Genomic DNA, 13,002 nt, shown 5'->3' with positions numbered 1-13,002 from the left:
ACGTAGCCTATCACGGCTAAAGCGGGAACGCAAATGGCATAGGGGACACCATTTGCGTCCCTGCTTCAGCCGTGATAGGCTATCTAAATATATATGTAGACTATCACAGGCCAGCATAGGGACGCAAATGGTGGCCACTACGATGGCCACCATATGCGGCCGCAGGAGCCCAGCAGCGGCCAGAGCTGCCGCCAGGTAGGCTCCGTTTCGTGGGGCTTTCGCAGGGTGGTGGGGCGGGTTGCTCCGTTCTACCACAGATTCCAGGGGGCCAAATTAACTGGAATTCGGCCTCCCTGGGATCCATGGTGGAATTCTCTAACATCCCTAGTAGGAGCACTTCCCTCCTGTGAAGCAAACCTGAGAGTTCTGAGAAAGGGAAGGGCAGGATAAATTGAATGTTTGCTCAGCACAATGAAAGGACATGAAGAGAGGAGTTGGGAAGTGCCCTAAGCCTGCACTGAAAGGGCTGAAACTAGGTGAAAGGGCTGAAACTCTAAGGTCCAAACTAGATGTGTGGGCCAATTGAGGCAGGGGTGGGGTGGCAGGTTTTGCTCCGCTCCCGCATCCATTCTATTTTGTGTAAAGAATAGACTTCCTCCCTCCACCTTTATGCATTCATGCAAACAGGGCATTCATGTGTAATTTACATGTGATTGCCCCACATGTCTAGTTAAGCCCTGAGGCTGAATGATGGTCAGCCTTCAAAAAAGAGTTTGCCTTCTATAACGTCTGGAATCCCCAGAACTAGGCACATTTCGGAAGTGTTTGGACACCAGGAAAGAGTGGCAAGCTCTAGGGACACCATTTCCACAGCATACCCATCTTTATCCATTTCCTTTACCACGGTGCCTGATGCAGAGGCCAAATGGTAACCTTCCCTCCTCTGGAACCAATACTCTAGAACAGCCTTCTGCAACTTGATGCCCTCTAGAAGTTTTGGACTACAACTCCCATTAGCATCAGCCAGCAAAACCAGTGGTCAGCAATGGGGGTTATAGTCTAAAACATCTGTAGTCCAAAGCATGAGGTTGGGGAAGGCTGTTCTAAAAGGTCTTGCTGCATATTCAGACACTAGTTCCTGCTTTCATCTATCCTCCACCCCCCATGGTCTAAAGCAGGGCACTTCACCATGCTGCGTGCCAGGGTGGACCCACTTTATGAAGAAAGTCTCTTTCCTCATTCCGTCCACTATAATTCTCTTTCTCCTTCCTCCTCTGTTTATTTGGGTTTGCTAATGGCCAGATGGTGACTGGCTAGTGAAGCAAATCCACACATTTGGCCAACTACCTTGGCCAACCTGTCAAACAGCCTGTTCAACCTCTCAGTTAAACCAAGTGATTGGATTTAAACCAGTGCAGTACCATTGACCTCAGTAGGACTGCATCAGCTTAAATTAGTACTTTTTCCTCAGTCAGGGATCAGCTGGTAGAGCCAAACTCAGTGGAATTATTCCTCAAGTACTTAGTTCATCCTTAACATATTTCACTGACCTCTCCATTTAAACTTACTGTGAATGACATTTCATAATTTCTCATTTTTCCCCCTTTCTGCACTGAAGTTATTTTTCCTGCAGTTTAGCTTCCTTCCTTAGTATACTCTATCAGACTTCATATTTTATTATTTCCTGCTTTCAGATGATTGATTAAGGCAGCATTGCTACCATACAAGTTTTGAGTGTGTGGATTTTTATGTCAATAAAATATGAATTAATTCTGGACTGGGACTTTTTTTCAGCTTCTTATGAACCAAGCTCTGTTCCTTCTAAATCTAAAGAATCCGACTATACCATGCCAGAAGTACCAGATAGCAAACCTGGTAGAGTAACCTTTAAAATATATTTTAGTTATTTGTGCTACAATATGAAAATGTCTCTTGCTGTTGCATTAGTAGATCATACTGAGAACAAATATGAAAGTCAGCATTTTTACATTTTTTATCTTAAAAACTGTATATGTGCTAGATTTATTTATCCAGTGATGGACTAGCCATTGTGGAAGTCTGAAAGACATACATTTTATAGAATGCAGTTTAGGACACCTCAGACACCATCACACTACCAAGCGCTACTGACGTTATGTAAGCATTGGTTTCCATTACTGTAACGTCAATAGCACATGGAGACTGTTGGATAAATCATCTCAATCCCCGTGGAGACCCTGATGCACACATGAAGTTCCTGCATGCGCAAGCAAGACCCACCCAAGGCAAACTAGGCTTGAGACTAAATGTGTCACTTATGGCTGCATACCTTTCCCTTTTTTTAAACAATTCTTAGCCAGCATAGGGGCAATTGTCATTGGAACCATTGTATAAGGGGGAGATTTAACCCTTTCCTTTCCCACCAGCAATGGGGGCTGGTGGCTCCAATTAGTAGAAAACAAACTTTTAAACATAGATTTAGCGCTGTATATGTGGATTTAAAAAAACTAAGGGAGCACTCCTATCGGGATAGATGGCTGCCTCCAAACTCAGAGGCGACCACCTATCCAATGCATGGCAGGAGGAGCGTAGAGGGGATCCTCTCCTCCCTGCTCCAGCCACCCTGCATTTGCAGCTAGATGGCCGATTTTGGCTGTCTAGCTGTGGGAGGCCGGAGTGTGGGATAGGGAGGCCGGATGACACATAGGAAGCATTGTACCAGCACTTCTGTACTCCCTGCCCCTCCCCACACCCAGGAACACTCCCTTTTGGCCGCTCCATGCTGCTGTTATAAACATGGAGCCCAGGGATGATCCGTACCACCTACGAGGCAGCAGGGGAAGGGGCAGGGAGGTGGTTCTCCAAGAACCGACCTCGGAGAGTAGGCTCTGAGGTCAGTTCCCAGAAACCGACCAATCCTTGGGCTGTCTAGCCACTGTCTAGCAGCCATAGGATTGTGCCCTTCGTCATTATACAATTGCATTAATTAAAATTTACTTCATTAATTAGTGTTGCTAAATTTTAACTGATGAAACTAAGGTTGAAAGGCATAATTGTTTGTTTTTGGAGCCTTTTGACTCTAGGGTATAACTGTAATAGTGAATGCAAAAATATATAAACTATAATAGGCAGGTTGTATGAGCAATAGCCTTGGAACATATAATGAAAATAATGTAAATATTTTCACACTAATGGCAGCAGACTACTGACTTAGTGGCTTGAAACATGAGCTCTTAATGTGCAATGGTTGAACATTCAGGAACAAGTTCCAGAAGTGTAGCTATATTATTCTTTTGTAGTAAAAACCACAGAGCTTATGGTAAAATAAATACTAACAGATTTTGTCTTAGAATGCGTTCCATTGGGAGGTTTTCTGTATAAGCCCTATTGCAATGAACAGAAGCTGTACTGGAACATGGTAGCATGCACATTTCTACACATTTATGTAGACCATGCTCAGCTCAGAACAACTAAATCCTAACTTCACATGTACACTGATAGGGCTGGCGGTAACTGACCAGGAAAGGGTTCTTGGGATTGTGGTGGTTAGCTGGATGAAAATGTCAATCCGGTGTGCAGCTGCTCTGAAAAAGGCAAATTCCATGTTGGGGATCATCAGGAAAGGAATCGGAAATAAAACTGCCAATATCATAACTGTTCCTCAGAAATGATACAGTAATGCTGGAGAAGGTACAGAAAAGATCAAGGGGCTGGGGAAAAGTTACAACATTTAGGGCTTTTTAGGTTAGAAAAAGGCAAGGGGGGAATGATAGAGGTATAAAGAAGTTGACATATGGAATTCACTACCCAAAAATGTAGTGATGGTTTCCAACTTGGGACAGCTTTAGAATGGGTTTAGACAAATTCATGGAGCATAAGGCTATCAATGGCTACCAGTCATGATGTTTATATATGAAGATAGAGGTAGTATGCCCCTGAATATGAGTTCCTCGGGAACACAAATGTGAGGATGCTGTTGCATTCATGTCCTGCTTGTGTTCTTCTCCTTGACATTCCCACCACTGCAGGAACAGAATGCTGGATGAGATAGGACTTTGGTCTGAACCAACAGGGCTTTTCTTATGTTCTTATGTGCTTAACTTCTCTAAGTTGTGCCCTTCAGGTAGTATCTAAATTTTACTTTTGGCAGGCACCAGGGCTTGGGCATGGCCTCCAAACAACAGGCTTCTATGTCATTATTACATTTGAGTTTTAACAGTTGTTTGCCATATTTTAAGACGCACACGTTCAAAGGCCATTTGGGCATGTGGAACTAGTCTCCTAATTCGTCGGTTCTGGGCCTTAGGCTACAATCCTCAACATACTTACTAGAGTGTAAGCCCCACTGAAGACAGTAAACTTACTTCCAAATAAGCATGCATAAGACTACACAGTCTTTAAGGTGAATTAGCATTTGAGCCATACTCTACAGGGGTAGATATAAACATGCTTGAATGATTTGCTCATTTCCCCCCACTCCAGCTTCAACTGAAACAGGTCATTTTTCTTCTCAGCTTTCCACAGCACAAGAACCCACAATGAATAAATCTCATGATTATGTGTTTTTTGAAATGGTGTCTAATAAAACCCTACGTGACGGGATTGTTGTTAGTGACTGTATCGGAGAGGTAGTGTTTGGAGAGGTAGGATGGAAAACCATAAGCAGCTTGAGTAGCAACCAAGACTGAGAGGAGCTCACACCAATGGATATCTGTAGAAAGCACATGAGCCAGAAGGCAGCTCACACAGCACCATGTTGGTGCACTGTTGATAAACGGCCAGCAGTGCCCCTGCATAGCTATGGGCCTATGCTACATACTTCTGCTATCCATCCTATTACACTTGTATCCTGTCCACCCTCCAAGAAGCTCAGATCAGCGTATACGTGTTACCGTATTTTATCCTCACAACAAACCTACCCAGTAAATTAGACTGTAACACAGTAACTTCTCTAAGGCTACCTTCAGCTTGATGGAACACAAGTTATACAGGTTTACACTACACCAAACTGGTTCCTAGCTTACTATTTGTTTTCAGATCTAAATCTTTAGCAAACCATTACATAGAAAGATACATTGTCACAATGAATATAGATAATTGGAATTTTAGTTGTGCTACATCTTTTGTTTCCTCACAAATCCTCACATGTTCATGATTCGTATGAATGTATTAACGTGTATGGGATCAATTTTAGTCATGCACATAAGCACTTTCTTATGCAGATCCCATTGATACTAATGGTGAATTTCAAACAAAGCCATAGCATGACTGGAAATGCATATCAACTTAACTTGAATTAGGCATATTGCTCCATAAAAGCTGGAATCATAAAGGGGCAAAGAACAGAGTTTAAGCTCAGGGAGCTGTAGCATATTTATAGTAGCAGAGATCATTCTTGCATCCTGACATAGATTCTCTCTCTAGGCAATTGTATCCTTTAATTGTAAGCTGAATGATTTAAATATAATTTTCTCTCATTTCATTTGGATGATATCGTGTTTACACATATGTAAACAATAGTTGCCTGTTGGTCCACAAATATTTATGTAACTGTCTTTTTGCTAAAACGCATTAGAGACTGTTTGCATTGGCCCTATAAGTGTAACCTAAGCCTAGCTGTGGTATACAGCCATTTTAGTTTCTGTATTCCAGCCCTGTAAATGCCAAATATAGTATTGGGAGATACAACATACATACTGGGAAAAAGCACAACAAACCAATAGACATCATACTAGATACTAGTAGTACCAGTTCGCAGACAGACCTTTGTGTGCCCGTAGCCCTTTCAGGGATTCATTTTTCCATGCTGAATGAATATGTGAGGAAAACAGCACTCTGGCCCCACCCCCTCTGTCATCACATCTATCACCCTGTATATGTGGAGGGCGACATTCTAATCAGGAGAACCTCCTGTGTTCATGGGGGTTCTCTACACGATTAGGAACCCTGGAAAATCAGGGTTCCTAATTGCATTGAGAGCCCCCACACATACAAGAGGCTGTCCTGTTCAGAGTGTTGCCCTCCACACATACAGGGCAATGGAGGTGACGACGGAAGGCGGCAGGTCTGGAGCGCTCCTTTCCTCACACGTTCATTCAACACAGAAGAATGAACGCCCGAAGAGGGCTTATGTATAATATAGAATTGGTACAACCTGATCCAGAACAGATCTTAAAACTCTGGTGGCACAATTGCAGATATGCTGAGAGGTCATCTTAATAATCAGTCCCTAGTCTACTTCCTGTCTAGATTCCTAGCAACCTAGGTCTAAGCATTTTGACACTCCATATTTTTAGAAAGTGTTTTAGCTTAAAGGTCTCAAACAAGCACAGGCCTGTCTTATGGTGAACAGTTTAACTATTTAGCCATTTTATCATTTCCAGAAGTACTTGAAAAATGTGAATGGGAGGTTTGATTGAACAATGGAACAAATCAAATTAAAATCAAGATTATTAGACAGTAGATGTCTCCCAAGGAGATTTGTTTCGAAATTAGGATGGAGAAGGTATTAGATGTTTATGTATTTCTTTAAAATGATTCTAACTGCCTTTCCCATTGTCAGGGAAACATAAAATAAAAAAATGAAACAAATACAGAAATAATGAAAGTACAATTAAAAAACTATAATTACAAAACAGAATGGCAACTTAAACAACAACCAGCAGCAGTATAAAAACTAGACTTCCATCCCAGGGCCAGCTTCAAGGATATGGTTGCGCCCCTGCCAAGAGCCCACACCCCAGCCCACTGAAAAGAGCCCCTGGAGTTGTTTCCCTCTTTACCATTGCAGCCTGCTTATTCACCTACTTCCTGCTCTGGTCCAGACAATGGTAATGGGGAGAAGGAGGAGCAGTGGCTGCTACTGCCTACTTGCTCATTGGCTGTCTGCCTTTCAAGCAAGCAAGGTAGCCATAATGAGAAAGAGGATGAGGTGCAATAGCAGCTGCTGACAATGGGAGTGAGAATGTGGACTCACTGACTGAGGGGGACTATTGAGGGTGTCTTGCCCAAGGGCCCACAAAAACCTGGAACTGGCATTGCTCCATCCAACTATCCAAAGGCCTTCTCAAACTAGTGGGCAGTATAGAAACATCTAAACCTTAAGAGGGAGGAACATACTTCCTGGGATAGGTAATTCCATAATATTCTATAGCATATTTTTTCAATATATGATATTGAACGGACCTGGTTCTAAGATCTGGTATCTGTACTTTTAAAGTAATTGTATTTCCTTCTTTTTGTCAGTTAATGCAGTAGTTACAATCATTCTGAAAGGTTTTCCTCATTTTAATAGTTCCCTTTCTTTCTGGTACAGTCTTGGAACCTATTACGTTTAGCAATGAACTTCCAACAGTAGGTAATGGTGTTTTCCTAGTGCACTGACTGATCTTCTTGTTTTACTTTCTTGTCTCAGAAAAACCCATTTGCATTTTCTCCCTCTGCAAGATCATCTAACTTCATCCATTTTTTTTCATTAAAATTATCCTTTCTCTAGGTATGTTGATCATTTAGCATTGAAGACTTTTAACCATTTTATTTTATTTTTTCCACAGTGTTGCTTTTTCTTTCCTTGCACAGTGATTCTGTCACCTTTGAAATCAGCTGGAAGTAGCCATGTTACGCTGCAGTCAAGTCTTCAATGTTTGTGATTCACGTTACTTTTAAAGCTAGGCTCCAGAATAATCCACCTACACTAATCTTTATACTTGCATTGAGGCAATTCTTCCTTCTAAAGTCTTTTGTGCGGCTGTCTTTGTATACTTCTTATCCACAGCATGATTTTGTTTCTTCACTGTCACCTTCACATCTGAAATGCCAGACCTGTGCTTATAGATGTCTTAATAATTTTGAACCATTTTTTTCCCTCTTTCAGCTCTAGAAGCCAACCATCATGTATCCGGCCCTAAAACAACAATTAGCCCTCGTGTGCTACATACTAAAACTGGTAAATTCTAAACCACCATGTTTACATTTTATCTGTTTTTAAAATCTTTAGTATATTTATATAACGTGTCAATAACCAGTGCTGGCCCAGGTTTTTGAGGGCCTTTGGGCAAGACATCCTTCCTCAGTGAGTCAACCTTCTTGCTGCCATTGTCACCATCCTCTGTTGCTCCTCATCTTCTTCCTGATCATTGCTACAATTCGCTTGCTGGAGAGATAGGGAGAAAGTGAGCAAATGGGCAGTGGCAACTACTGTTCCCGTTCTCACCACCACCATTGTCTTGGCCAGAGTAAGAGGCAAGTGAACAAGCAGGGTGGAAGTGAAGGAGGAAGTTCAGGAGTCTCTTATCAGTTGGACCCTGCTGGGGAGTCAGCCTTTGGCAGGTGTCCAACCATGCTTATCCTTGATGCGAACCCTAATAAAATAGCATTAGTGCAGCCTTGCCCTCAGTAATGCAGTCCCAAACAGTCAAAAGAGAGCTATGCATGTGCAACTATGGGCAGGATTCAAGTCTAACTATATAATGGCTTGTATCCATTAGTACCGTAGCATGAACCAAAGGCATTTCCACTTGTGCAAGAGTGGAGTCTCTGATTTTTACCAATTCCCCTTCCCCTGTAGTTGCAGGCCCTCTGCCCTTGCATTGAACACCAATCTGGAGGGTGTGTTTAAGAAGAGATGTATGCTAATAGCAGATAATTATTATCATAATTATGCACTAGTTCTGTTACAAGTCTCTGTTGTCAAGATAGCCCATCTTTGCTTTTGCCATTTGACACTTCCCTCACTAATCATCACTGCCAATCCTGTACCATTTTCCTTCCTTTCCCAACCTGGTCTGTGTATTATAGTCACATGTACACTTTCCTATGGTTCAATACTATTTTTGAAAGAAACCCATTAAAATACAAGCAGTTTTTTAATCTAATAATCTATTTTTTAAGGTTATTGGAGCTTGATTTTGCTTTAGTAAAACATAACCATTTTTCTGTATTACTGGCTGAAATCAGTAATACTGATTTTCAGAGAAAATTATTATTTAACTTTGTGTTTTCATTACATTATTCATTTCATATATTTGCTGTTTGTTGTATTTTATTATCTTTGTTTTTACATTGTTTTACTGTTATGATGTTTTCATTAGGTGCTACGTGTTATAGATGCTGTGTGCTGTGTGGTGGGATATACATTTTTTAAATAAATAAAATTTTATGTTTTGTTTTTATACAGTCCCGAAAATTATTGCTCTTAGAACTGAGCCACCAAAGACAGAAATGGGTAATGATGTTTCATTAAGCTGTCTTTATAGGCTTGTTCAGTTGCCTTTGTACTCTATATCTGTGTCACTATTATGGGTGAGATCCTAGGTACACAAGTCACCTCCACAGCACACATAGCATTGAAGTGCCCTTTAAGAAGTCTTGCATTTATAAATGCAACATTTACTAGTTATTTTCAAATTAAAATAAAGATTCTTCAGTATTTTTTCAAATAAGTGAGTAAATTTCCCCCTTTTATTTCTATGGACTTGCCCTTGGTCCATGATATTGCAACTAAATGAAATGGCGTTGGTGTATGGCGTGAGGAACAATCGGTTTGTAATTGGGTTTCAAATCGGTTGGTTATTTTAATCCATTGCTTGTAAGGAGTTAAAAATTTTGATTAGTAGTTTATTTATGTATAATTATTTACTTCATTTATATTATTGTGTTGTATGTTTGGGGGTTAATTGGAACGTGCTCTGGGATAGAGCGCAATATAAATTTGTATTATTCTTGTTCTTATTTGTTTAGTTGAAGATTAGTTACTACTGATATATTTAAAGTTAAGCCCATGTTAAGGCACTGTGTGTGAATTAGGGAATTGGGGCTGCTATGCTAACTTTAAGACACAGCATTTTCCTCATGGACATCTTCACTTCCCGCCATCCCTTTTTTTGTATGAAGTTCTAAAAAAGAGCTGCAGGCAAAGTTTCCTGTGCCTTGCCATCCCTGTCCTTCAGCCTTGCCCATGATTTAAGCTCTAGCCATGGGGTTCAGCAAAATTAACAATAGGCTTTAGAGTAGTTTGGATCTCCCTGGATCAGTATTTGTGTTCGAATGTCTTTGTCACTGCACCAAAGTCAGCCAAGCAATTGTATCCATGTAGAGGTGAACACACTTTTTTCTTTTAAATTCCTTTGCATGTCTGTCTTTCTTCCTCCTCCATGATCTATAATAGGAATTTATATTCTTTTCCTATACAGCCAGAGGCGTGCTGCATCTCTGATGATTGCATCTGGTATGAGGCCCAGATTCCTGAACAATGTACCAATTTATAACTTGTATTCTTCATTTTATTTCCAGAAGAGAAAGGCCCTGTGCCTTCCAGACCTAAAACTCGGCTCAGCCCTGATGTGCCACAGACCAAGCCTGGTAAATTCATCTTTGTTTTGCATGATTTTTTTTTTCTATACAGTCTCCAAAATTATTCCATTTAGAACTGAGACACCAAAGACAGAAATGGGTAATGAGGTTTCATTAAGCTGTCTCGGTAGGGTTGTTCAGTGGGCTTTGTACTCTCTATCTGTGTCACTACTATGGGTGAGATCCTAGGTACACAAGTCACCTCCACAGCACGCATAGCATTGAAGTGCCCTGTAAGAAGTCTTGCATTTATAAATGCAAGATTTCCTAGTTATTTTCAAATAAAAGTAAAGATTCTTCAGTATTTTTTTCAAATAAATTAATAAACTTCCCCCTTTCTTTCTATGGAATGTGAGGCCCAGATTCTTGAACTACGTACCACTTTATAACGTGCATACTTTATTTTATTTCCAGAAGAGAAAGGACCTGTGCCTTCCAGACATAAAACTCGGCTTACACCTGGTGTGCCACAGACCAAACCAGGTAAATTCATCCTTGTTTTGGGGCCGATCTACACTTACGGGTTTTTTCACTTCCAATGAGGTTTCATCGCCCGTCTTTCACACTACTCAGTACCAGCCTCAAACTGGAATCGGAATTTCCCGCTTCCGTGCTCCCGCTTTCAATACCCTGATATCCCGGTATTTCCCCTTAATGTGCTCTGATTTTCCGCCTTCGCTACTGTATCTGGTCGTAGTCCCCTCCCCTGCCTGTCCATATACGGCGGTGTTTGTATTTCCCTCCTGTCCAATCACAGCTCTCGACGGCCCCATGTCGTCTTCCGGCTACTGATCGCATAGCTTCCTCAGCACTCAATGTTTTCTCAGCAACAAGCAAAGGGCTGGATGTGTGTGTGCTTGTCTGATCTCAGAAGCTAAGCAGGGTCGGTCCCGGTCAGGAAGATTCACATCTTCGAATCTTCAAAAATCATGCCTGAATTAGAAAAAAAAAAACCCATCACAGAGAAGCCACAATTCTTCCGAAGATAACGCCTTATTTTTTTTTTTTTTAAGCCAAAGCGGGGGATAGAAGGGGGTAAAACTTAGTCTCATTTGAAGGGATAGAACAACCCCCTGCTCAGTGCAGGAAGCCTGATTCCCACGCGGTCACTCATCCAACTATTGACCGGGCCGACGTGAAGCTTTGAATCTTCAAAAATGCCAGCAGCCCCCCCAAAAAAAACGCAAGCGCTGGGAGCCACCGCCACTGCCCCTCTTCCTTGCGCTGGCTGTCAAGGGCTGGCATGGGGAAAAGAGCATTGGCAGACACCCCCCAGCTACTCGCCCTGGCCTCCAGCAGGTGGGGGTGGAGAAGAGAATAGGTGTCTCCTTCTTCCCTCCACCCCCACCTGCTACAAAGGCAAGGGACAAGGCCAGGAAAACATGCGGAAAATGACAAGCCTCTCCCACGCCACTGCCGCACGGTGGGCGTGGAATCAGCAGAAACAGGAAGAGTTTCTGCTACTCCAATGAGAGCTGCCGTCTTTAAGAGCAGGAAAACAGCACAGCGCTCGAGTGTGAACCAAGCTCGCGCATTTGATGAAGCACTGCAACGGGGAAAATGGCTGAGTGTGGATAATCACATTTTAATGCGAGAACGTTTAACCTGACAGGACCCCGAATTCTTTGCAATGGCAGATGCAATGTAGATCAGCCCTTGCATGAATCCATTCATCAGTTTTGCTTTTTAGCTATTTTAGCATAGCTTGGAATGCACTTCATTCCTTTTCCTAAAAATGTGATACAGTATTCAGAAGGGTATAACATGAAAAATCTGTGTCTTATAATCTGTGTATTGATTTGTTTATATGCTCGTTTCAGTTTTTGGATACTGAACAGAACTCTTATTAACTTAAAGTGATTTGTTATTACTTCCTTGTGTATGTTTATATTGCTAAAGTTGACTGCAGATTTTTTTTAAAATAAGCTAAAATAAAGAAAACAGAAAAGGTGTACATAGTTTCTTTGGCTTGTCTACAGTTTCAGATACATTATTTACACCATCATGTTGTAATGGAAATGATATCCTAGTGTGTCAAATGAAAGTGATTGCTAATGAGGTGACTGCTAATGAACACCAGTGATCTAGAACCCATTAGGCAACCCAGTACCCTCCAGATGTTTTGGACTACAGCTCCCATCAGCCCCAGCCAGCATGACCAATGGTCATGGATGATAAGAGTTGTAGTCCAAAACAGCTTTAGGACACTGGATTGCCCACCCCTGGAAGATGCTTTTTCAATGGCTTGAAGATGTTTCTTCAATGAGAATTGACAATGATAGTTACTAGCGAGGACACAGCCCACACGGTAAAGCCTAGAGAAGTATTAGGAGTTACAAATGTAGCCACCAAAAGAAAAACAAGCATGGCTGTTGTAGCGGGCGAGGAGAAGGAGCTTTGGGGGAGGATCCAAGTAGATGTTCTATGCTTTGGTGGGTGGACTTTGGTTGGTGGCTAATGCATATATTTTAAAACAAATACATATTAACAAAAGTATATTAAATGTCCATCATTCTCTCCTCATAAGGAAAAAAGACCCTATAGTGGCTGCACTTGCTACTTCCTCCTACCTGAGGAAATGGTAGGGGCACCTGAAACAATATGTATGTTCACTGCCTTATGCAGCAGCCACTTTATAAAGCTGCCAGAGGACACACCCTCTGTACCCTGGACCTCAACTTATTACTTGAAGTTGGTCAAATACACTCTGCATATTCGCTGAATGCTAGTTAC

The 13,002-nt window shown here is 41.7% G+C and overlaps 1 protein-coding gene across 1 annotated transcript in view; it reads left to right on the top strand.

The window, feature by feature from the left end:
• Positions 1 to 13,002, top strand: part of ABI3BP (ABI family member 3 binding protein) — a 213,764-nt gene that overhangs the window by 130,062 nt on the left and 70,700 nt on the right. The window contains exons 23-25 of the mRNA XM_084843209.1: positions 7,793 to 7,864; positions 10,210 to 10,278; positions 10,684 to 10,752. Coding sequence (XP_084699335.1) covers positions 7,793 to 7,864; positions 10,210 to 10,278; positions 10,684 to 10,752 — 210 coding nt within the window. The remainder of the gene's footprint in view (positions 1 to 7,792; positions 7,865 to 10,209; positions 10,279 to 10,683; positions 10,753 to 13,002) is intronic.

Source organism: Heloderma suspectum, chromosome 3, assembly GCF_057233095.1.
Source record: "Heloderma suspectum isolate Gila_16-S chromosome 3, 16-S_ref, whole genome shotgun sequence".
Lineage (NCBI taxonomy): Eukaryota > Metazoa > Chordata > Lepidosauria > Squamata > Helodermatidae > Heloderma > Heloderma suspectum.
This window is presented reverse-complemented; position numbering and strand designations above follow the sequence as displayed.